General features: G+C 50.4%; 1 protein-coding gene across 7 annotated transcripts in view; it reads left to right on the top strand.

Annotated features, from left to right (window-relative positions):
- The first annotated feature begins 605 nt into the window (after positions 1-605).
- The window catches only part of Pknox1 (PBX/knotted 1 homeobox 1), a 41,728-nt gene continuing 17,584 nt past the window's right edge, over positions 606-24,749 (top strand). For 2 of the 7 annotated variants that reach the window (XM_052163653.1, XM_052163652.1), the window contains exons 1-4: positions 607-742; positions 15,880-16,079; positions 17,638-17,745; positions 23,771-23,898. In XM_052163653.1, coding sequence (XP_052019613.1) covers positions 17,695-17,745; positions 23,771-23,898 — 179 coding nt within the window. In that variant the 5' untranslated portion in view covers positions 607-742; positions 15,880-16,079; positions 17,638-17,694. Of the gene's footprint in view, positions 743-9,403; positions 9,523-15,879; positions 16,080-17,637; positions 17,746-23,770; positions 23,899-24,749 lie in introns of those variants that run through there. The other 5 variants (XM_052163654.1, XM_052163650.1, XM_052163647.1 and 2 more) reach the window with 5 other exon arrangements.

Here is a 24,749-nt window from a genome sequence, read left to right on the forward strand (position 1 = left end):
AATGGACCAGAGGTGAGACCGCAGTCACTTCGCGGTCACTCAGGGGACTGCATCCAGGGTCAGATCCCAGGGCAGACATCTCAGGCGCTCAGTCCTCCAGTCCTCCAAGATGAACGCCTACCTCTCCGCGCCTACCCCAGCGCCAGAACGTTGATTGCGAGGCGCCGCTCAGGACGAAGGGTTGGAGTCGGGAGGCCCAGAGGCGAAGGTCCACAGATGGTACAGCCTGTAATCCCCGCCCGAGCTGCAGATGGTTCCACCCAGCTCCACAAACCTTTATCCGAAAGGAGGGAGCAGAGGAGTGTGCAAAGGAGGCGTGGTCTACAGCGCTCTGGGCCACGCCCCACTGCGTGGTCAGGAAATGTAAGCTCTGCCTCTGGGGCGGGGCAGGCAGCTACTGGCGCCGGGGCTGGGCCGCTGGGTGGGGCCAGCCTGAGTGCGCGCCGCGGGGCGGGACCGGCCTCTGCCCCGCCCCTCTTGGGCCCTCCCCGCCCCCTGCCTCGCCCCGCCCCGCCCGCCCCGCCCCCTGCCCGCCGTCGCGCTGGGCGGGGGCGGGGCCCTGGGTCTGTAGGCCCCGCCCCCGCGGTGAATATTGATGCGGCGCGCGTCGGCGTCGCCCTCCTCCCATTGAGCGAGGCTGTGTCGCGTGGCCCGGCGTCGGCGTGACGGTTGGACGCGGGCGCGGCACTGCGGGTCCCGATTGCTGCAGCCGCTTGTCAGTGTGATGAAGATTGGCACCCAGGTAAGCTGTCACTCAACCGCTCCGCCGCCGCCGCCGCCGCCGCCGCTCTCGCCGCCGCCGTCCCTATCAATCACACCGGCCGAGGCCGCCGCTGCCGCCGCCTCCGCCGCTGCCTCTTCCGCCGCGGGCCGGGCGGGCGGTCGGGCGGGCGGTGCCCGGGGCCGCACTTGACCCGCGCCCGGGGCGGGGGCGGGGGCGGGGGAGGGGTGCGCCGATGGGGGAGGGGGCGCTGCGGCCGCGGCGCGGGGGCGCGCCCGGCTTGTTTTCCTGTGTGGGTTCAGGGGCGCGGAAATTTCTCGAAGGCGGCAGGGCCTCCGCGCTGGGCCCGCTCGGGTCGCGCGCCTAACCGTCGCTCACGGAGCGCGGCTCGCGGGCTGCGGGGGCGCGCGGGCCGGCGGGGGCGCGCGGCGGCGGGCAGAGGGCCGGGGGGCGGCGCGGCAGGAAGATGGCGGCGGGGTCGGCAGCCCAGAGGGGCGGCCCGAGCCGGTGCGTGGCTTCCCGCGGGAATCCGCGGATGGTGACAGCATGTCCCGCGTGTCCACCGCCCGTCGGGGAGAGCTTCTCGGAGCGCTTGGCCCTCCGTGCCCGCTCGGTGCATACCGGTGTAGGAAAGCGGTGCAGCTAGGAGCACCGAGCCCGGCGACTTCGACTTAGCGGCTCCAGGCTCCGGAGGCCTCGGCCTGCGCGGTCGGTCCCGCCGGGCCACCCGGGAGCGGGGACCGTGGGGGCCAAGTTTGAGCACACATCAGGGATTCTGGATAGCTGAGACGTGGGTGTCGGCCAGACAGGGAAGCTTCTTCCAGAAGTGCCTTTCTTTTTGTTGTTTTTGTTTTGTTTGTTTTGTTTTTAAAGATCTGGGTGCTTTCCACTAAAGGATGGAAGAGCACACCCCTAAGCAGGCCCCCTGTCCTGGCACTAGAAAAACGAGCTTTCTCTAAGCGCTCCAGGGAAAGATTTGACTGAGGCGGGAACGCGTGGCTAGCACGCTTTTTGTTGCTCATTCGGTGTCCAGGTGAGGCAGGCAAGGGTCCGCAAACTCTCCCAGCCTGTGGCCTGTGCATGCCGGGCATCCCGTTGGCAGTAGCACGTTGAGTCTTAGATCCACCACTGTGGTTCTTCCTTGCGGAACTTTGGCACCGGGGCACCAGGAGTTGATGCTCCTTAAGAGAGTCTCCTGTGCTTTAGAATAGAGGGAAGCATGGCGGGAAAGAGAGCTCTTTCCCCACAGTGGTCTCCCATTCAGGGGACAGCAGGTTGTTCTGTCTCCAGTTTACATTTAGTAACGTTTCTGTGGCCTTGTATCCTAACCTTAGGAAATCCTAATTGTGAGTTGTGGAAACAAAGTCACTGCAGGAGTAGTAACATTCAGTTACAGCTTCACTTTGGCCCGGCATTGTTAAAACCAGAACGGTTGAGAAGAAAAGAGATTTGCCAAGGTTCAAACTGTGAATCCAGAAGCTGAAACTTTCCCATGGTCAAAAAGAGTACCAGTCAAGCCGGGCAGTGGTGGCACGCCCCGACTGCCAGCACTCAGGAGACAGAGGCAGGTGATCTCTTTAGTCTGGTCTATAGAGCGAGTTCTCTATGGCTACATAGAGAACCCTGTCTTTTAAAAAAAGTATCGGGCCAAAGTGTCAAGTGAAAGTCTCATCAGAGCCCGGGATTATCTCACTGGGCTGAGCAGAGCCCTCCAAATCCTTTGGGAGTGTGGTGAGGTTTCTGTGACAACCTAAATGCTTTGTGGACATAACCTCACACTGGCCCTGCTCATCTCCTGATCTGATTGCCTTCCCCCATTGAAGCTACCTTAGATATTTTGTTTTTGTCAGTTTCTGTCCTGGTTAAAAACCCATGTGCATTTAGTTGTCTTTGGTAGGAATGTGCGTGGATGGATGTTCAGGGCCCTCTTCCTGACCTGGCTTTTTGTTGGCAGAGGTGACAAAGAATTCAAGTCATGCAACAGTCAGGAGAACTTGATGTCCTGCTGTTGTGGTATGGTCTAACAGTGGTTGAGGGTAAGAGGTTAGCCACAGCAGTTGGTGGGCTAGGCTGTCTTACAGTTAGCTGCGCTGAAACTGTTCTGTTTCCATCTTGTCTACAGTGAAAGTATGTTGTGTGTAGAAAAGGTTGATTGGTAGAATGAACAAAGTCTAGACTGGATGGTGCAAAGCAGACACCAGCCTGGCCTCAAAGGCAGCTAAGTGTTACATTACTGAGGTACCTTGCCTGCTACAGCCCCTGCTGTTCAGCTATTGTTTCTGGAAATTTCCCCCAGAAGGCAGTCAGTGTGGTGGCTGACCTGTGCTTGAGAACTGTTTTCTCTGATGTTCTCTGTGGTTCTTGGGACAGCATCATGGGAAAAGGATGGAGTAGCTTCTTATTCCAAGTATTTTCAGGGAGGTGGGGGGGGGGGAGCATCTGCAGAATCTTGATAATCACAGGTAGGGGATGTAGTTCACCAATAGAGCTCTTGCTTTACAAAGCCCTGATGTGATTCCAAACATCCCTACGCCAGATGATTATATCATCTTGGGCCTTTCTCTGAAATGGTAAGAGTGTGGTCATCCTGATGGGTAAAGTCACAAGGCCCTTCTTCCCTCTTGAGGTAAGCTGATTAGCATGGGTTGTCCCTGCTCTGTGTATGTATGGTGATCCTGTCACTTAAAGGCCTGTATAAGTTATTGGGCCCACCTTCTGATAGAGGGAAGCCTTCTGGTGACTATACATGTGCTCAGAGGGCTAAGATGACAGGAGTCCAGTGGGCTCCTTCTGTAGTCACCATGTTGTTTGGCCATCACCCAGCTCCACCTCCCTGTTCTCTCAGTCCTCCTCACTTTTGCCTTCTTTCCTTTTGTTAGCCATGGACATGAGACTTCTGAGCTCTCTCTTCTATATACCACTATCTGCACACGACCGCTACACTGGGAGCTGCCTTTTTAAACATCAAATGCCCCTTCTTTTTCTTCCCAGCAACCACAGTTTACTTTCTGTATGTCTGAAGTGCCAATTTTAGATATCCCATTTACATGGAATAACTTACCTTTTTGTGATTCTCATTTCACTTAGCAAAACTGCATCTGTATTTTAGCTTGTGTCCACATTTCCCTGTTTTTAAGCCTAATAAAGTTCCATCCTCTGTATGCCCTGCATTTTGTTCATCCACCATTGCTGAAATGTTGGTTCTGTCGGCCATGAACATGAGTGCCAGTATCTGGGCTCTGCTTTCAGGGCCTTGGGTACAGTCTCGGGAGGAGACAGATTGCCATGTCATGTTGGTTAAAGATCCATTGTCCTGTTTTTCCACAATAGCAAGGCTACACTCAGGGGTTCCAGATTCTCCACATCCTGGCATTTGGGTGCTTGGTTGTTTCGTGGCAGAAGACCAGAGCTCTGTAAACAGACAGGCGCTACTACTGAGCTACACTTAGAGCATCAGTCTCTGTGTGCTTGTTTTTAAGTTGCTGCCCTTGTGTGAGATGACATTTTATTGTATAATTGCATTTTCTAGTGATTACTGATGTTGAGCACTTTGCATGGGTTTATTTGACATTTGTGTGTTTTCTTTGGCGAAATTTCTTTTAAGATCGTTGCCCGTTTTTGAATCTAGTTTATGTGCATATATTTTATATATAAATTGTTAAAAGTACTTCTGTATCTGGCAATATCATATAATTTTATGCATGTTAACATAAATGTTTCTTATTTTAAAAATTTAAAGTTGGGCCAGAGAGATGGCTCAGCAGGTAAAGAAGGTAGTTTGCCACCAAGCCTGACACCCTGACTTCAGTCCCAGATCCCACATGGTGTAAGAAGAGAAGTGATTTCTACAAGCTTCCCTTTAACTTCCATACTAGCTGTGGCATTGTACACACATATAATAAAGAAATAAACTTAATTTAAAAATGTTAAGTGTCACAGTCTTTTTTTAGTATTTTATGGTTATGCCTGATATATCAGGGCCTTTGAGCATTTAACTTTTGACTTTGTGTTTTCCATCTGAAAGCTGGCTTTCTTCTGATCCACTCAATGTGGTACTGGCTGGGTTGACAGGAAATCTGGTGTGGAAAGGCAGCAGATGTTGGGAGAAGGGCCTGCTGGGGCCTCTTTCTACACTGCTCTGTCGATGTCCCTGAGCAGCACTGGCAGTGCCCAAGGGAGAAAGTTTGTCCTAGGGACAGCGTGCTTAGCTTGGGAGAGTTAAGGTCCCTTTTCTTCTCTTTCTTCCTTCGCTTTCCTTGTGGTAGGGATTGAGCCTGGTTTGTACATGGTAAACACACAATACCATTGTCCTCTGTGTCTCACAGGACAGTTTCACTGCTCTAATAACAAGGACATTATGCAAGTTTTGTGTGGCAGTTTGTATTGATACCGGTGATAATCATAGTCTTAAAGCTTTGATAAATAAATTTAATAGCTTTGATAGGCCATCTAACTTAGCTCAAATTAAATTCTAAAACCCATAAAATGTTTTTTGTTAGGGCCAAGGAGATAACAGGTAAGTGCTTGCTGCACAAGTGTGGGACCCCAAGCTCAGGTCCCCAGGATCCCACATAGAGCCTGATGTGGGAGCACATCTGTAAATCCCAGCACTACCATGAGATGGAAGGCAAAGAGACTTGAGATGCCCTGGGCCAGCTTGCCTGGCAAATGCAGCAGCAGACAAAAAGCGTGGAAGATGGCTGACCTGCATATAGTCCTGCTGTCAGTCAGATACATGCTGGCACTCGTCCCCCAAGGCTAACACAGTGTCTGTTAGACGAGTTGTGCTATGTCTTTAGTTAGATTCTGTACATTTTTGCTTTCATTTGCTGTGTAGCCCACGCTTGCCTCAAACCATTCTTCTGTTGAGCCTCCCATGTGGCCCAGCTGTCTGAGTGGGGGGTTGCAAGTATGCCACTGTGCCTGGCATAGGTTTTAATAAGATTTAATATCTGATTTTAGTTGGATATTAAGGTTTAAATGGCACATTCTCAAGCTTTGTTTGAAAACTAAAGTCATTTCTTGGCAGATGTTTTCCTTCAGATGAGTTACTTATTGACTGGCCATTGCTGTGCCGGGGGGTGGGGTGGGGGTGGGGGGGTGGGGGGTGAAAACCAGAGCTTTGTGTGAGTTATGAGCCCCAAAAAAGACTTCCTTTTTAAAAAAAGATTTATTTTAAATATGTGAATATACTGTCACTGTCTTCAGACACACCAAATTAAATTCAGAAGAGAGCATCAGATCCCTTTACAGATGGTTGTGAGCCACCGTGTGATTGCTGGGAATTGAACTCAGGACCTCTGGAAGAGCAACCAGTGAGCTCTTAGCCACCGAGCCATCTCTCCAGCCCCACTTGGGATTTCTTACACAACAAAACTCTCTTGACTTTATGCTGGGTGACTAATTCCCTAAAAAGCTACTGGAGAAGGTGTCCTTTTGAAGACAGACCTTCGCCAGTGTTTAGAAAAGCGCAGGTTCAGTTTAGACAAGGACCATCAATTCGTAAGGAGGATTAGTAATAGAAGAAAAATGTCAGACAGTCCAGCACTCTCCAGTGCTATCTTTAGCTGCCTCCTGCTGTCATGTCTGTCTCTCTCAGTGCTGATTTTGCTTTCTGCAGACACTAGAACTGAGCTTGCCTGCAATATCCAGCTCTTCTAGATTGGAGTTGTTTAGGCTAACTTTGATAGCAGGTAGCACTGGAGAATCTGTCCTAAAGGACCACAGGCTGCTAGGGCCTATCCAGTGACTTGATAAATATCCCTGAGTTGATAAATATTTTAGATGGGTGAAAAGTTGAGTATTCTAGAACTGCTAGGGCTACACAGAGAAACCTAGTGAAGACAGAGTCTCTTTGGTTAGCTGTGGCCCTAGAGCTAGGGATTATTTTGTGACTCTGTGTTTGTCCATTCAGGTGGAGCCTATATTTGTATGGCTCTGTAGCTAAGGGGTAGTAAGAGACAGACAGACAGACAGACACACACACACACACACACACCCCACCAGCCTGTGGTAGAGACCAGCCTGATTCAACCTTTTTTGAAAACTGTGTTCTCTTGTACATTTTAGTGGATATTTTAAAAAAGATATGTGTTTGAGTGTTTTTGCCTGTGTGTATGTATGTATGTATGTGTACCACATATGTGCCTGGGGCCTATGGAGGTCAGAAGATAGCACTGGATCCTCTGGAAGTGGAGTTACACGTGATTGTGAACTGCTGTGTAGATTCTGAGAAACAGAGTCCATCCTCTTGAGCACCATGTACTTCCATGTTACCCAGGTTTGCCTTAAACTAGACCCAAGGGATCATCCCGAATTAGCTTCTTGGGTAGCTGGGGATGCACCTGCACGCCTGTCTTCCAAGCATGTTCTGTGTAACTGATAATGCAGGATTGCTATTGAAACCAACTGGGATAGAGCTATTGACTTTAGTTAGTGTAGTATGAAAATAACCAGTTGATAACTGAAGGTAGGCAAGGACAGGGGAACTTACACATACCGGATGACCAACAGAAAAAAAGTGTTTGTTTTTTTATAAGATACGTTTCCTCTGTGTAATAGAGCCCTGGCTGTCCTGGACTTGCTTTGTAGACCAGCTGGCCTCAAACCCACAGAGATCTGCCTGCCTCTGTCTCCTGAATGTTGGGATTAAAGCCATGTTTCACCAAGCCCAGCCAGAAAAACTTTTTTTAAAAAGATTTATTATATATGAGTACACTGTAGCTGTCTTTAGACACCCCAGAAGAGGGCATCAGATCTCATTACAGATGGTTGTGAGCCACCATGTGGTTGCTGGGATTTGAACTCAGGACCTCTGGGAGAGCAGTCAGTACTGTTAACCGCTGAGCCATCTCTCCAGCCCCCCAGAAAAACTTTTTAACAAAGGAGATTGAGAAATAAAACCAGGGGACATAAGCCCAAAATATCAGGAATCACAATGAGTTTGAAGGAACTTAATCTCTTATCTGATGAAGCTCCAGGTCAAGCAGAAAGATGACATCGAGCCAGATGAGCTGCTGTCAGCTGAGACTGACGGGTAGATGGGAAGCAAGGGGTGGGGACAGCCTACCAGGAGCAACTGCCAGGGAAGACAACTCCTGTGTCAGTACTTGATGGAAGAGAAAAGTACTGGGGACCTGTCTGTGTGTCACTCAGTATCAGTATAGGTGTTAAACTTTGTATATCTCATATTATCTTTACCCAAACTGATTATAGCAAACTAGCATACATATACAGGCAGACAAACAGGCAGGAAGGCAGTCAGTCGGTCAGTAGACAGACAGACAGACAGACCACTCCATCTCCTGAGACTCCCAGCAGCCCAGTGACCAAGTAGTTCTCAAAGGAGAGTGTCAGGAAGGACATGAGCCAGATCTCTCTGTCAGGACCTCACATGCTTCATGAATCAGAAATGTCTCTGGATATTGCTAGATGTATGTCCCTTGGGTGCCCAAACTGTCTACAGTTGAGAACTGCTGGTCCAGAGGATTTAAACTTTCTGACAAATGAACCAATAAACATGAGCAGAAATTTGTGTCTAATAAAATATAGATTGTCTCCACCACATAAACACTTAGCAAAATTAGCCCTGTGTTCAGATTTTAAAAATCCTCAAGTTTTAGAAAATTAAATCCTAGCCAGATTTTTTAGCCATTTAGAGGCAGAGGCAGGAGAATTGCTGTGAGTTCAAGGCTAGCCTGGGCTGCACAGTGTCTCAAAAGACAGACCTGTCTCCTAAAATGGAGAGAGGAGAGCCCAGGTATGGTAACATCTGCTTGTGATTGCAGCTCTCGGGAGTGGAGGCTGCATTGGGGGCTCAAGGTTCTCTTCAGCTATGAGACCTATTCTCAAAAACAAAGCCTGAACAATTCTATGAATGAGAATTTGAGACTACAGTAATGCAACCTATATAGGGACTTTGTGTATATTTATATAACTTCTGTATATTTCTTGGAATAAAGAGATTCAGAGACTCTACCTGTGAAGTAGGGCACACTTTTAGCACTCAACAGGCAAAGCCAAAAGGATCTCTTGAGTTTGAGACCAAGACACACAGTGAGTTCTAGGTTAGACCTGGTCTCAAAAAACTATTTTCTGCCTCTGAATAAATGAATGACTATAATTGTTTTCTGGCTTACAAATGACTAACATTATACATCCTCCCCTTCAGGGTAAAGCAGAGACAGTATTCAAGAGAAACAAATCCACAAGTATATTTACTAGAAAATAAGAAAGTAAGCAGATTGAAGTTTCAGCTTAAGACAAAAGAAAAGTAAAATTAATCCAAAGAGGGAAAACCTGATTTTGTGTTTTTTAAATTTGATTACGAAGAAATTAGAGAAAAATAATTTTAAAAAGGATATAGAAAGATAGATTGAAGGTGACAAATAGGACCACATCACATTGTCTTTATTGTCTTTTCTTTCTTTCGTTCTTTTTTTTTTTTCTTCTTCTTCTTCAAGACAGGGTTTCTCTGTGTAGCCCTGGCTGTCCTGGAACTCACTCTGTAGACCAGGCTGACCTCGAACTCAGAAATCCGCCTGCCTCTGCCTCCCAAGCACTGGGATTAAAGGTGTGCCACCACTGCCCAGCTTAGGACCACATCACATTGGGGCTGGAGAGATGACCTAGAGGTTAAGGTTACTACACTGCTACTCTTCAAAATGAGCCTTCTATTCTCAGCACCTACGTGGCAGCTCACAACTGTAACTCGAGTTCCATGGGATCTGGTGCACACTTCTGGCTTCCGAAGGCGTCAGACACACACGGTACACAGCTGTGCATGCAGGCAAAACCTTCATGTATGTATAATAATAAAAAGGTCAGCACATGCTGCATGATGACTGCCTCTGGGGAGCTGTGGGTCATGTATGGGGAAAGCAGGGTCTGAGCTGACTTCCAGGTAGAGAGCATCTAGAACAGGCCCCAGGCACAGATGAGTGAGTTCTATGGAATTTTCATAAAACAAGTCATTCCTGTTTTGTACAGACTTCAGGAGTTCTCACTCAACTAAATAATTGAGCTTGAGCTGTATACCCAGCATTGGGAATACCCGAAGACTAGAAGCCGCTAAAGTTCCTATCTGGAATGCACAGAAGTTTGTGCCTGGAGAGACATGAGCTCATCAGCGACTGTCAAAAGCAGTGATTTATTACAGCTGTGGTCCTGACTGGAAGGGAGGCGGACTTTGCTCCGAGCAGCTAGCGAGGGGTCAGGGGCGACTTCACAGTGAGATGACGGCTGTGTAGAGGAGAGTATGTAGAAGCCAGTCTACATAGAAGTGGAAACTCTTTGGAGGCTGGGAGAAGATACGGTGGAGCCTGCAAGAAGCCCGGGGCGGCTGGATGGGTCAGGGAGAAGGGAAAACCAAGGCCCAGCCATCACCCGGACATGCTCAGAATAATGGTTTTCATCTTGTGGCCAATCACATCCCTGAAATATCTTAGACAGATGTGTTAGCATCAGGTTGAAGTTTCAAGAAGCTCTTAAAAGACTTGGGATCAAAGCAGGAATGAGAGCTAGTTGAGAAATAATAACTTTGTAGGGCATGTCACACCTAGGCACTTGAAAAGGCTTGGACAGCTTTGGACAGCTCTGTAACAAGAAGATTTCTTAAGTGTTTTTTTGTTTTTTTGTTTTGGTTTTTCAAGTCAGGGTTTCTCTGTGTAGCCCTGGCTATCCTGGAACTCACTCTATAGACCAGGCTGGCCTCGAAATCAGAAATCTGCCTGCCTCTGCCTTCCAAGTGCTGGGAATAAAGGCATGCGCCACCACTGCCCTCCAAGTCTTATTTTTAATGACGTTCTTAAATGCTTAAATTACCTGTTATCCTGCCACCCACCAGAGGTAGTGGGAAAGAAAGGATACAGGGGAAGTGGGCCTGTTTAGAAAGGTTCTTTGGAGCAACTCCATCTGTGTTGTCTGGAAGTCTAAAGTTCAGTTCACAGATCAGCAGTGGCAGCTCGATCCATTCGCAAACACTTCAGATACACCAGCAGTCCAGTTCGGTAGTCGGGTTAGCCGACAGTGGTGACATGGCCTAGCAGAGACAGCCAGGCCTCAGCCTTGGCATGAGTCAGCAGAAGGGACCGACAGGAACACCAGAAGTTCTAGGTTGTGCCTCTCTCAGGGAAGCAATCACCAAAGATGTGAGGCCCACAAGCGGTGTACAACCAGCTGTTCCGGCAAGCCAAGCTCTGTCCCCGTCACTCTGTGGAGTCCCGTTTATACCCTCCAAACACCACGTGTCCTCCACGTGCCTTGCCTCAGCAGGTGCATCTGATTCAGCTGACATCACTCTGCCAATCAGCCCGAGTCAGCAGGAGCAGCAGGAAACTGCAGCACACCACCACAAGTGTTTGGGTGCGTTTCTCTCTGTGGAGTCCCCACAAACGCAGCTCAACTAAGTAATGTTAGGTGGACCAATACACGTGTGTTGTTAGCAAAGAATCCTTCATCACATGTCCTTTCACACGCTTGCTTTAGCAGAACATCCTCTCTCCTATATCTGCTTCAGCTAAATGTTCCTTCAGAGTCCACCTGAGCCTTTCACACATGAGTCCGCTTTCACGTGTTTGCCCCAGCAAAACACCACCCAGCCGACTTTACAAAGAACCCTTATGGTTCCACCTCACGGCTCCACTGCTGCGCTCTCCTGTTTGCAGTTCCCGCACCCTCATTCTTAAGTTGGCTCCATTCTTGGCTTGTAGCTTTCCCCACAGAAACCCTGCATCGTCAGTGTCTTTCTCACACATAGAGGGTCTCCCATCTCATGTCAGTTAATGCTCAGTTTCACGTATCACTTAGGCCTACCTGCAGGGACGCCAGCCCCATCACACTTTACCTGGTCTCTTAGACCATCCTTTGAAAACTGGGTACAAGTCAGGCATCACATCCACGCACAACTTAGGAGAGGGGGAACACTTTGACTCACAGACTTGGAGGTCTCAGCCCATGGTGGGCTGCCCGTTGCTTTTAGGCCAACAGCAAGGCAAACACCATGAAGGCCATGGCGGAGGGTAACTGCTTATCTCCTGGTACCCAGTAAGCAGAGACAGGAAGGGGCCAGTCTAGCTACACCGGTTATTCTTCACAGTGCAGTCCTGTCTTAGAACTCTTGTGGTCTCAGAGCTTTCTCTTGTCCCTGTTTATTTTCATGAATATTTTACATTACTAAAGAACAACTCACCCAGTGGCCCCGTTAAAAACAGTAAGGCGAATTTACTTCTGGGGCACCCCAACAGACACGGGACTAAGCTGGTAGCTGTGCAGTGGGAGGGAGGCTGGCTCAGCTTTCAACCCTGCAGGAGAATCAGGAGAATGGAAACAGAGAGCCCACAAGGAGGAATTTTCTGGATGGAAAACTTGGCATGGATCTTGTTTGTGGGAGGAATTTGGAAAAGCCTGAAGATGAGAGAAGTTTTTGATCTCTCTAGGTGGAGGCGGATGAGTGGTTTCAGAAGGAGCCTGGAAGGCCGGAAGGCTGACAGAAATGTGGAGAGTAAATACTGGGCATCTACAAGGTTTCTAACAAGAATAAGAATCCCATTGAGAATCAACTAAAGGCTATTTGTGGTCATTCAGGCAAAGAACTTGCCTACAAATCTGGATGGGAAATCAATAGGAGACGGTATGGATGTGACAGTTCTTGTTGAGGGCAGGCCAGGGTCACCAGACACCTGGAGATGTTGTAGGTGTTCGGATATCAGAGGCCAGTAGTCTGGCCAGATCTACAGGACTGAGGTCTCTTATTAAAGGCAGGACTACCCTAACAGCCACAGTTGTATAGCAGCCCTGCTTGAGAAAGGGATCAGAGGAGATCCCTTCTCAGAGTTCACAGGAGTGGCCAACAGCAGCATTGGCCCAAAGCCCCACCCTCCAGTCCAGTCAGCCTAGGGAAGATCCTGTAAGTTTGAAGTACCACCCCCCACCTATGTTTTTGAGCACAAGTTCTAGGCTCATCTTCTATTCCTGTTAAGTACCCATTGCTATTGGTACTGTGTCCCTTTCAGTGGATGGAACAAGTATGTGTGGAGATATATCATGCATGGATGTCTGAATCTGTATCTCTCTGCATTCAAACCGTGCATTCACACTAACAGTTCCGTTTCCCCAGCACCATAGAGTGCCTTGAAATTCGCCTGTTTGCTGTTTGGGAAGCCTGGCTCAGGTAGTTCTTGTATCTTCCTTCCCCTCCTGGAATCTCCTGGTCTTAAAAAGGCAAAAATAAAACAAAAACTGCTCCAGTATATTCAGTCCCTCCCTCCATTGGCCCAGAGGAGGCCCGTGAGTCTGTCAGTCACTTGTCTGCTGCAGGGAGCTCTCTGTAGATGCTTCTGCAGGGCCTCTCAGGCATGCTTTGTGAGCAAGAGTTGATAGGAAGTGACCATTGTATTCTTGGAAGAGTTAAGAGCGATTGCAGAGCTGAACTCTGTGTGTGGGTTGTGAGAGTCCTGCAGCTGGCTTAGGGTGCCTGTCCCTTCTGCTTTCAACTGAACATTCCCTCTGTCCCCGCAGTAGTGGGGAAGTTCATAGTGTGTGTGAGTGTGTAGGCCTGGTCCAGATTGGAGATGGGTCTCTTGGTCACTCTGATCTCCCATAGCCCAACTCCCAAGATGATGTGATAAAAGACTGTTGTCTCAAGAAAAGAGCAATGGGATTATGAGGCTGGGAACATGTGTAGGTACTAAATACTGACCCAGTGTACCCACCAATGGGAGTGCGACACAGTGATGTGTCACTGAGTACAGCCATAGTGCTCTGACACTACAGTGGGAGGTTCCCCAGGACCTTGTTCTGGACAACAGGCACAGAGAGACTAAATCTCTGGGTTGCTACACTGTCCCTGGCTTCCCACGTGTGTCCATTGGCCATCGTCTTTTACCCAGATGACTGCCCAGGAAGCCTCCTCAGTGAGCCTGGAGGACATTCTCCCAGGGCTGGCACCTCTGCCATGTGCAGCATGGAAAGTGTCCAGCGAGGACTGTCTGGAAGCATACAGGACCAGATGTTTGTGTGACACAGTCACTTCTGGACTGACCTGATTTTGATGGAGAACTGTCAATATACTGTTGGATTCGAGGTCTGACTTCCCTGGAAGATACAGTGCCATTCACAGCAGAGTCCCTCTCCACCCCACATGGCCAAAAGCGGGTTATCTACTCGATGGAGTCCATTGGCTCTTTGGCTGTGTTTGGAAAGCAAGTTGTTTAAAATACTTTTATAAGAGGTTGGGTATGGTGGCACACACCTTTAATCCCAGCACTCAGGAGGCAAAGTCAGGCAGATCTCTGTGAGTTCCAGGACAGCCAGAGCTATGGAGAAAGACCCTATTTCAAAAACAACAATAAACTTTTATAAGGCTGGCGAGATTGTTCAGTAGTGAAGATCACTTGCTGCACCTGCAGAGGACCTGTTTAGTTCCCAATGCCCACAACTCAACTCCTGGAACTCTAGTCCCCGAGACCCAATGTCCCCTGCTTCTACATGGTACACATAAGCTCACACAGGCACACATACATACACTAAAATTAATCATGAAGAGATACTTCTGTATCTTCAGCATCTCAGGCCTCCAGAGACTTACACCTCTGCTTGACTAATGGCTGAAGAGCATCATTTCCCAGCCTCTGTGTGGGCTTCTCACTCCCTAGGGATCCAGGAGGAAGGGGGTACGGATGATGCAGCTCATAGCTAGCCGTGTACATGGAATGGGAGAGGGTAGGCAGAGCTTCTGGGGAGGGGGACGGCCTATGCTGGGAGAAAGTGGAGACAGGAGGTGGGTTTGAGGGTGTGTACTCTTGGAGAAGGCTGATGGCTGGGGATGGGCTTGGGTAGAGGCAATAGTCACGTGACCAGATTTGCATTTTAAAAAACCTAGGGAATGGTATGGAGCAAGGCCAGACTTAGGCTCTGGCAGGCAGGCGGAAGCTGCAGACATGGTGGACTCTGAGGGGCTGTGCTGTGCTGGATCTGAGGGCGGAAGTGCAGGTGGAGGCAAAAACTGAAGAGAAGCCAGGGTTTGGAAGATAGCCAGACTGTAACCACAGCCAAGAGCAGTAAGAGACGCTCTGGAGCAAGCTGCGGTTTGTGGGTCTCTGTCTCAGAATGGGGTCCTGGGTGAGGTGGGATTTAACCTGGAGACCAGGCATAACACGGCCCATGACTTTAATCCCAGCACTTGAGAGGCAGAGGCAGGTGAATCTCTGAGTTTGAAACCAGCCTGGGCTACATAGTGAGTTCTAGGACACCCTGGGCTACATAGTGAGACCTTGTCACCAAAGGGGAAAAAAAAGACAAGAATATTTAACTTGGTTGTCTCAGTGCACTCACCCCGCCTTCTGAGGGGCTGTCTGGAGCACTGCTTCTTTTACGTGTCTCCTCCCCTCCTATACAGGCAGCTCTTAGGAACTCGATGCTCCGGTGGGAGGGTTGGGGCCATGGGTCTTTTCTGTCCCCCCCCCCCCCCTTCTCCCAGCACACAGTCCTTCTGCTCACCAGCTACTGACCCAGTCCTCCTCTTCCTGATCCCGGGGAAGTTCTTAACACGGTTAGCACTCCCCCACCTCGGCCCCTCTCTGCGTAGTGTGAGCAGCCCTGCTCTGCTTCCCTTGTTACCCTGTGCCCTCCTAGCCTCTGACCTCCAGGCCAGCCCCTCCCACACTGTCTTCTGTCTTTCTTCTGGTCTCTTCAGTCTCTTGGCTTCATATCGTGTGTGTATGAGCATTTGCTTACTAGGACTTCTGTGCTAAGTGACCACAGATTGGGACTATTAAACGGGACAGGGCTCACCTAGCCCGAGTGAGGCTCTGGATTTAATCCCTACCACCCACCCCAGCCCTGAAGTGGATTCTCTCATGGCTCTAGAAATCCGTGGTCAAGGTGTAGACAGGGCTACACTGGCTCTGTTGGCTCTAGGGGTCTGTGCTTGCCTCTTCCAACTTCTGGTAACCCAAGCAGTGCTTAAGCTTCCTGGACTTAAAGGTGTATTACTACAGTGTACCACCATCTTGCCATCATGAGCGTCTTGTATTATCTCAAGTCTTCCTCTCCTCTTATCCAGACAGCCCGTTACTCCTAAGCCCAGAGGAATTTCATCTCAAGACCCTTAGTGTCATTCCGTCTGTAAGACCCTGTTTCTAAATCTGGTCCATGCTCAGGTGCTGGGTGTTAGATGGGAGGACTCAGCTCATCTCCATGTACCCACTGTACCCTGATGGTGACCGAGTGATTCCGGGAAGGGATCTTGAGACTCGTCTGCAGCCTGAGATGTCCTGCCTTGTTTCCCTCCCAAGCCACGGAGCTGTTCTTAGCTGTTGCTCGTCCCGGGACCCACGGCTCTGTTCTTCCAGGTGCTCAGGTGGGAAGCTTGGACCCATCCCTGCTCCGTCGTCCACCTGCAGGCTCCTGCTCACTTTCTCTGACTCTTGTGCCTCCAGCTCCCCGCCTTGGTCCCTGTGCCCCTCAGCCATTCCGTCTGGTCTGTCCGTGTGGTCAGAGCATGCGTCACCCACTGCTCACACCTGCTGTTGGTTTCTACCCACCGACTTGCTGTCCTCGCTGTAGCTACAAACTCACCTGATCAGACACATCCCTACCATGTTTTCCATTCTGTTCAGCCATCTTGTCTCCTGGCTTCCTTCTGCACAGGGGTGGTAGGTGGCCGGCTACCACTTCACTAGTCAGACCTCTCCTCTAAGGTGCCTACTGCCCCGTCAGCCTGTGTCCCAACCTGGATCCCATACCTCATCACTCCTGACATGGGCTTGCCAGTTTGCCAGTAATTTGTGCCTGTGCCCAAGCCATCTGTCCTCATAGCATCCAGTGGATTCCCATGTTGGTCCCTTCTCCTTGTCTAGCTCACGTCCGGTCAGCTGTGCGGCCTGGCCCCGTTATGTAAAGTGAGCCTCATGTAAGAACCCCCAGGGGCTACCGTGTGCTCGAGAGGTGGGCTAGCTCTTGCTACCACTACCCTGCTGGAGGGCTAAGCCCTGCCCTTCTTTGAGCTATCTCAAGGTGTGCTGCTCACTCCTGCCCGGGGCTTGCCCTGCCCGGGCTGAATGTGCTTCTGCGGAGCACGGAATCGAGTAGAGCTATCCTTCCTTTGGTTACCTTAGCTGCTTCTGCTAGTGCAGAACTAGCGACGTACCTGCCCTTGGCCTCGGAGTGACTAGGCGGGCTCCAGCTTGCTGCTCAAGGCCAGCTGGGGCTGCCCCACAGCCTCAGCCCGCCCCCCTCCCATGCCTGTCAGACCCTAGCCATCTGTCCAGCTGGGCAGCACTGTTGGAGGGTTTTATCATCACTAAGCAGAGGGCCATTGCTTCCTTATTTGTGCTACGCGCAGGTCTGTCGGGGCCTCTGCACCTGTGGGCACATTATTTCCGTTTCACACTGGCCCTTTCCTTTCTTTCCCCCCTAGTCTCAGCAGGCTATCAAGCCTTTCTTAGATGGCCCTTCCCTGAGGAGGCCTGCTCTGCCCACACATCCTGGGAACCCCTCCATACTTTCCTTTTCTCCTCATGCTCCTATCCTGGGGTGCCTCTGGTGTCTCTCCTCCTGCCCCCTGTTCCGCCCTCCACTGCCATATACTCAGGGACTCGGGGTCTCTCTAGGCCGACTCCTGTGCTTGGTGTCCCAGGCCCCTACCCAGTGCCTTTTATGTGGAGGAATTTACTGGCTCCTTGTTAGGGGATAAAGGAGTGTGGTTGACCATATGCTAGCGGGTTGGGGCCCAGCACTGTAAGACGAGTGACTGCTGAGCAGGTGTGGTGTTGCCAGGGGGGGGGGGTTTGCTTAGAGTTCAGGGATTGCCCCTCCATGTAAAAGTAGCCAGGTTTTAGACATTATGTGATGCTGTGGGATAAAGACAAGGCATGCTGAGGGCGTTTTAACCGTGCTCTTCTCTCTTATTTCCATAGACACCGTTCGATTCTGACTCAAGATGATCTGATGTCTGAAGTGGACCCTCACCAACCATGATGGCTACACAGACGCTAAGTATAGACAGCTATCAAGATGGACAGCAAGTAAGGCCTGACTTAGACCGCCAGGCCACCTGACACTAAATTCAGACAGCATTCTGTGGCAGTCTCCATGAGCTTACACATCCAACTTTAAATGTAGGAGGCACCCATTACTATCCAAGCTCACAGCTGTCAGTTGTTCATGTTAACTCCCTAGGTGACACCACCTCCTGGCCTGCCACCAAACCAGCTGTAGGCTATTTTATTGTGCATGCAAGCATGTGGTGCTGGGAATTAAAGCTGGGCACTTGCTGGCTTGTGGTGGTGCGTGCCTTTAATCTAGCACTCAGGAGACGGAGGCAAAAGCCAGCCTGGTCTATGGAGGGAGTTTCAGGATAGCCAGGGCTACACAGAGAAACCCTGTTTCAAACAACAACAACAACAAAAAACCAAAACAAAATAGGCACTGACCTAGCATTTGTGAAGACCTGGGTTGTTTGCTTCACTGGAAGGAAAAACAAGACAGAAAAACTGGGTGGGTGTTTTGTGTTTTTGCAATGTTAGTAATGGAGTTTAGGGTCTTATGCTCGGCAAACACTTTAATGCTGGTCCCCTTTAGCTAGGTGTTCTAGAAACAGTCTTTCTGCATAGCTTAGACTGGCCTTGAACTCCCAACCTATCAGCCTGTCCTGAGTGCTGGGGCATAGGTGTGTGCCATGCTTGTTTGTTGCATATAGGGCATGTGTACCACAGGGCATGTGTAGAGGTCAGAGGACAAGCGTCCAGAGTCAGTTCTCCCTCCTCTGTGTGTGGACCAGGCTCCTAACTCTCCACAGTCAGTTCTCCCTCCTCTGTGTGGACCAGGCTCCTAACTCTCCACAGTCAGTTCTCCCTCCTCTGTGTGGACCAGGCTCCTAACTCTCCACAGTCAGTTCTCCTTCCTCTGTGTGGACCAGGCTCCTAACTCTCCACAGTCAGTTCTCCCTCCTCTGTGTGGACCAGGCTCCTAACTCTCCACAGTCAGTTCTCCTTCCTCTGTGTGGGGACCAGGCTCCTAACTCTCCACAGTCAGTTCTCCTTCCTCTGTGTGGACCAGGCTCCTAACTCTCCACAGTCAGTTCTCCCTCCACTGTGTGGACCAGGCTCCTAACTCTCCACAGTCAGTTCTCCCTCCTCTGTGTGGGGACCAGGCTCCTAACTCTCCACAGTCAGTTCTCCCTCCACTGTGTGGACCAGGCTCCTAACTCTCCACAGTCAGTTCTCCTTCCTCTGTGTGGGGACCAGGCTCCTAACTCTCCACAGTCAGTTCTCCTTCCTCTGTGTGGGGACCAGGCTCCTAACTCTCCACAGTCAGTTCTCCCTCCTCTGTGTGGGGACCAGGCTCCTAACTCTCCACAGTCAGTTCTCCTTCCTCTGTGTGGACCAGGCTCCTAACTCTCCACAGTCAGTTCTCCCTCCACTGTGTGGACCAGGCTCCTAACTCTCCACAGTCAGTTCTCCCTCCTCTGTGTGGGGACCAGGCTCCTAACTCTCCACAGTCAGTTCTCCCTCCACTGTGGGGACCAGGCTCCTAACTCTCCACAGTCAGTTCTCCCTCCTCTGTGTGGACCAGGCTCCTAACTCTCCACAGTCAGTTCTCCCTCCACTGTGTGGGGACCAGGCTCCTAACTCTCCACAGTCAGTTCTCCTTCCTCTGTGTGGGGACCAGGCTCCTAACTCTCCACAGTCAGTTCTCCCTCCTCTGTGTGGGGACCAGGCTCCTAACTCTCCACAGTCAGTTCTCCCTCCACTGTGTGGACCAGGCTCCTAACTCTCCACAGTCAGTTCTCCCTCCTCTGTGTGGGGACCAGGCTCCTAACTCTCCACAGTCAGTTCTCCTTCCTCTGTGTGGGGACCAGGCTCCTAACTCTCCACAGTCAGTTCTCCCTCCACTGTGTGGACCAGGCTCCTAACTCTCCACAGTCAGTTCTCCCTCCTCTGTGTGGGGACCAGGCTCCTAACTCTCCACAGTCAGTTCTCCCTCCTCTGTGTGGACCATGCTCCTAACTCTCCACAGTCAGTTCTCCCTCCTCTGTGTGGACCAGGCTCCTAACTCTCCACAGTCAGTTCTCCCTCCTCTGTGGGGACCAGGCTCCTAACTCTCCACAGTCAGTTCTCCCTCCTCTGTGGGGACCAGGCTCCTAACTCTCCACAGTCAGTTCTCCCTCCTCTGTGTGGGGACCAGGCTCCTAACTCTCCACAGTCAGTTCTCCTTCCTCTGTGTGGACCAGGCTCCTAACTCTCCACAGTCAGTTCTCCCTCCTCTGTGTGGACCAGGCTCCTAACTCTCCACAGTCAGTTCTCCCTCCTCTGTGGGGACCAGGCTCCTAACTCTCCACAGTCAGTTCTCCCTCCTCTGTGTGGACCAGGCTCCTAACTCTCCACAGTCAGTTCTCCCTCCTCTGTGTGGGGACCAGGCTCCTAACTCTCCACAGTCAGTTCTCCTTCCTCTGTGTGGACCAGGCTCCTAACTCTCCACAGTCAGTTCTCCCTCCACTGTGTGGACCAGGCTCCTAACTCTCCACAGTCAGTTCTCCCTCCTCTGTGTGGGGACCAGGCTCCTAACTCTCCACAGTCAGTTCTCCTTCCTCTGTGTGGGGACCAGGCTCCTAACTCTCCACAGTCAGTTCTCCCTCCACTGTGTGGACCAGGCTCCTAACTCTCCACAGTCAGTTCTCCCTCCTCTGTGTGGGGACCAGGCTCCTAACTCTCCACAGTCAGTTCTCCCTCCTCTGTGTGGACCAGGCTCCTAACTCTCCACAGTCAGTTCTCCCTCCTCTGTGTGGACCAGGCTCCTAACTCTCCACAGTCAGTTCTCCGTCCTCTGTGGGGACCAGGCTCCTAACTCTCCACAGTCAGTTCTCCCTCCTCTGTGTGGACCAGGCTCCTAACTCTCCACAGTCAGTTCTCCCTCCTCTGTGGGGACCAGGCTCCTAACTCTCCACAGTCAGTTCTCCCTCCACTGTGTGGACCAGGCTCCTAACTCTCCACAGTCAGTTCTCCCTCATCTGTGGGGACCAGGCTCCGAACTCAGCTTGTCATCAGGCCTGGCAGCAAGCGCTTTCCTCTGCTGAGCCTGGCTAGCCCCTGCTGTTGTTTGGGGAGGCAGGGGCTCCTGCTCTCCGCCTTGGACTTGAGTCAGTGCTGCCTCAGCCTTCTGAGCATGAGAGAGATTACAAGTAGGGAACCCTGGGGCTGGACAGGTGGCACGGCAGTAAGATTCTATAATCTTGGACTGGAGAGACGGTTCAGCAGTTAAGAGCACCGACTGCTCTTCTAGAGGTCCCGAGTTCAATCCCCAGCAACCCCATGGTGGCTCACGACCATCTGTAATGGGATCTGATGCCACCTTCTGGTGTGTCTGAATACAGTGATGTGTACTCATACACATAAATTAATCTTAAAAAAAAAAATCTAGATTGTATATTCTCTTACAGAGGATCTGAGTTCAGTTCCCAGAATCCCTGGCAGCTTACACCTGCCTGTGACTCCAGCTCTGTAGTATCCAGTGTCCGCTTTTGGACTTCAAGGGGCACCTATGCTCATGCTCGTATATACCCACTCACCACCATGCAGATACATCATTTAAAAAATATAAGGAAATCAGAATAAAATAAAATGGGAATCCTATGGCTTTATCTCCCCAGTGGTTAACACAGGATGGCACTGTCCCTGTATCGCCGCCCTTGGTGGGGCTTTCATTGCAGACCTTGTGTGTGCTTGGACTGTTGGGTTTTGATGAGGGTAACTTCTTGATGGTCTGCTCACTGAGGCTGCCCAGTGTTTTCATAGGTGTGGTGTGAGCGCCCATGGCAACTGAGGGGAAGGAGCTCCGCCCACTTACTGGCCCAGCCCCTCCTTACAGCCGGGTCCTCCCTGTTGTGTTCCTACTGGGCAGCGCAGGCAGAGGAGGACTGCCACCTGCCCTCTTTCACCCCAGCCTGAGGATGTGAGGGAGGCCAGGGAAGTCTGTCAAGGGTGTCTGGGAGGGCAGGCGAGCTCTGTTTCCCTTTCCTTGACGACCAGTTTTGCACCTGTTCTGTCTAGTTGCAGATACTTGGTTTTCTTCAGTGTTTTTGCTATTTTGAGTCTGCCTTAGCTTTTTCCTTCATTCTCCTTGCTTCCCTTCCCCTCCCCTGCCCACTCCTTCCCTCCCCTCCTCTCCCCTCCCGTTTCCTCCCCTCCCCTTCTTCTTGCTCTTCCTCCCTACCCCCACCCCCCAAACACCTCCCACCTTTTGTTTTAAGACAGGGCCTCACTTGTAGCTTAGCTCAGGCTGGCCTCTAACCTTCTTGGTATCTGAGGATAACTTTTAACTCCTGATCCTCTGGCCTCCTTCCTGAAATAAATTGCTGGTATGTACTGCCACACCCAGCACTGGGTGGTTTTGTTTTTTTTTTTAATGTAATGCAAATCTAATAATATATCTCCTCCCTGAGGCCTGGAATGATTACCCACCCTTGTCAGGCAAGATCCAAACTGCCCCAGCTCTGCACGCCCTCTGCGTGCCTTGGTGGACCCTCTGGGTGCCGACTACTGGGGAATCTCTGCCTTGAGGCTCTGCCTCTGGCTGCTCCAGCCGCCCGCCTGGCCTGCCTGCCCTCCCTTAGCTCTTTGTTCAGACTAGTATTGTGCCTGTCTTCTGTGTATATCCTGTCCCAGACAGAGTGGTGACAGCCTCCTGCACCAGGGCCAGGTGCTCCTCCAGGGACATCCTGTGTCCCCTATGTGGATAGTCACACCATCCTGTAATGATTTTTTAAGAAAAGTATTTATTATTTTTATTTTATGTGCATTGGTGATTTGTGTGCATATGTGTCTGTGTGAGAGTGTCAGATCTTGGAGTTACAGACAGTTGTGAGCTGTTGTGTGGTTTCTGGGAATTGAACCCTGGTCCTCTGGAAGAGCAGTCACTGCTTTTAGCTCCTGTGCCAGCTCTCCAGCCCCTGTGATGTTTTTTTTTTTTTTTTTATACACACAGTCAGGCTACCTTTAAAAGGATTGTGTTTGTTTGGGCTTTCATTGCATATTTGTTTATTTAATTTTCTGAGATGGCATCTCACTGTATAGCCCTGGCTTGCCAGGTGTTCACTGTGTAGACTAGGCTGGCCTTGAACTCACAGTGATCCACCTGCCTCTGCCCCTGAGTGCTGGGATTAAAGGTGTGAACCACCTTGTCTGGCTAGTTCATTTATTATTATTTTAAGAATATAGCCGGGCAGTAGTGGTGCACGCCTTTAATTCCAGCACTTGGGAGGCAGAGGCAGGCGGATTTCTGAGTTTGAGGCCAGCCTGGTCTACAGAGTGAGCTCTAGAACAGCCAGGGTTACAAAGAGAAACCCTGTCTCAAAAAAACAAAACAGAGCAAAACAAAAACAAAAAAGAATATGTGGGCTGGAGAGATGGCTCAGTGGTTAAGAGCACTGACTGCTCTTCCGAAGGTCCTGAGTTCAAATCCCAGCAACCACATGGTGGCTTACAGATGGTTATGAGATCTGATGCCCTCTTCTGGTGTGTCTGAAGACAGCTACAGTATACTCATATACATAAAATAAATCTAAAAAAAAAAAATCTTATTAAAAATCGTGTACACATGAGTGTGTGCTGGAGTCAAACCTAGGAAGGAATTGCACATGAGCTCTGTCCCTAGCCCATGTTCATATCTGCATAATGGTGCAGGGTTCTGTGTAGGAGAACTTGAACCCTGTCACAGAACTGTAGCGTTGCATGTGAGTATTTTGTGTTTGAATATAAGAAGAGTACAGACCTCCTGTTCACCCTCTCACCAAGTCACTCACTGGGAGCTGTGTGACTGCAAGAGTCAGCTGGCACCAGGTAGTGCCTGTTAGCCAGGCGCAGTGACAGCCTCCAAGTCCTCTCACTTCCTAATACACTTGCCCTTTATGCTGTCTGCTCTTAGAGCATATGGGAGTCAAAGGGTTGCTGCTAGTGGTGTTTGTGTGGTTGTTGGCAGTTCTGTAATCAATCTTCCAGCTCAGTACGAGCAGCACTGCATATGTATTCTGTAACAGAACTTCTCCTTTTACAGATGCAGGTGGTCACAGAGTTAAAAACAGAGCAAGACCCCAACTGCTCTGACCCGGATGCAGAAGGAGTGAGTCCTCCTCCCATCGAGTCTCAGACCCCGATGGATGCCGACAAGCAGGCCATTTATAGGTAGTGCCCGGGTGTGGACTGTGTGGTTTTCAGAGGACTGGAGAGAATGTGAAATGGAAGGCATGTGAAGTGGAAGTCGGGGCTGGGGTCTAGACCGAGCACTTTCTAGATTGGCCTGGTACTTATAATAATAATGGAATAATAACATCAACCTGAATTTGGGTAACCCTTCAGGAAATCTTCAGGTTAAGCATGGTGGTGCACACTGTGAATCTCAGGTGGGAGAGAGACAATTCAAAGGCAGTTCCAGGCCAGGCTGGACTACAGAACGAGACTCTATGAGGGAAAGTGGGGGGAGAGATGGGTCATCAGGGAAAGCACTTACGTGTAAATGAGGTGACCTGAGCTTGATTCCTGGAACCACAGAGAGTGAGGAGAATGCCACATTTTTGTCCTCTGACCACCACGTATGCAGTTCTAGAAACTGTCATGTTGCTCTTTTGACCTCAGCTACCCAGGTGTCTCCTGAGTGAGCGAGCACTTAAGTTATGTTACATTTGCTTGACTGGCTTCTCTCACATTGACTGTTTTAAACAGGACTCAGTAATATAGAGTCTACTGGGACTTTTTTCCTCTTTGAGGCTGATTAGTATTCCACTCTTTATATACCAAGTTTACCTATCAGCAGACGCTTGGGCACTTGGGGTTTGGGCTGCCTCATCCTTTTTTGAGATAGGCTCTCTCTGTAGGCCTGGCCTGCTCTAGAACTCAGTATATAGATAAAGCTGACCTTGAACTCACTACGAGCCACCTGCCTCTGCCTCCCAAATTTGCCACACACCCGGCTGTGCTTCCTCCCTTTGGCTGTAGTGCACCTGTCCAATGCATACACAGGTATGTAGATACACATA

The sequence above is a fragment of the Apodemus sylvaticus genome, chromosome 19, assembly GCF_947179515.1.
Source record: "Apodemus sylvaticus chromosome 19, mApoSyl1.1, whole genome shotgun sequence".
Taxonomy (NCBI): Eukaryota; Metazoa; Chordata; class Mammalia; order Rodentia; family Muridae; genus Apodemus; species Apodemus sylvaticus.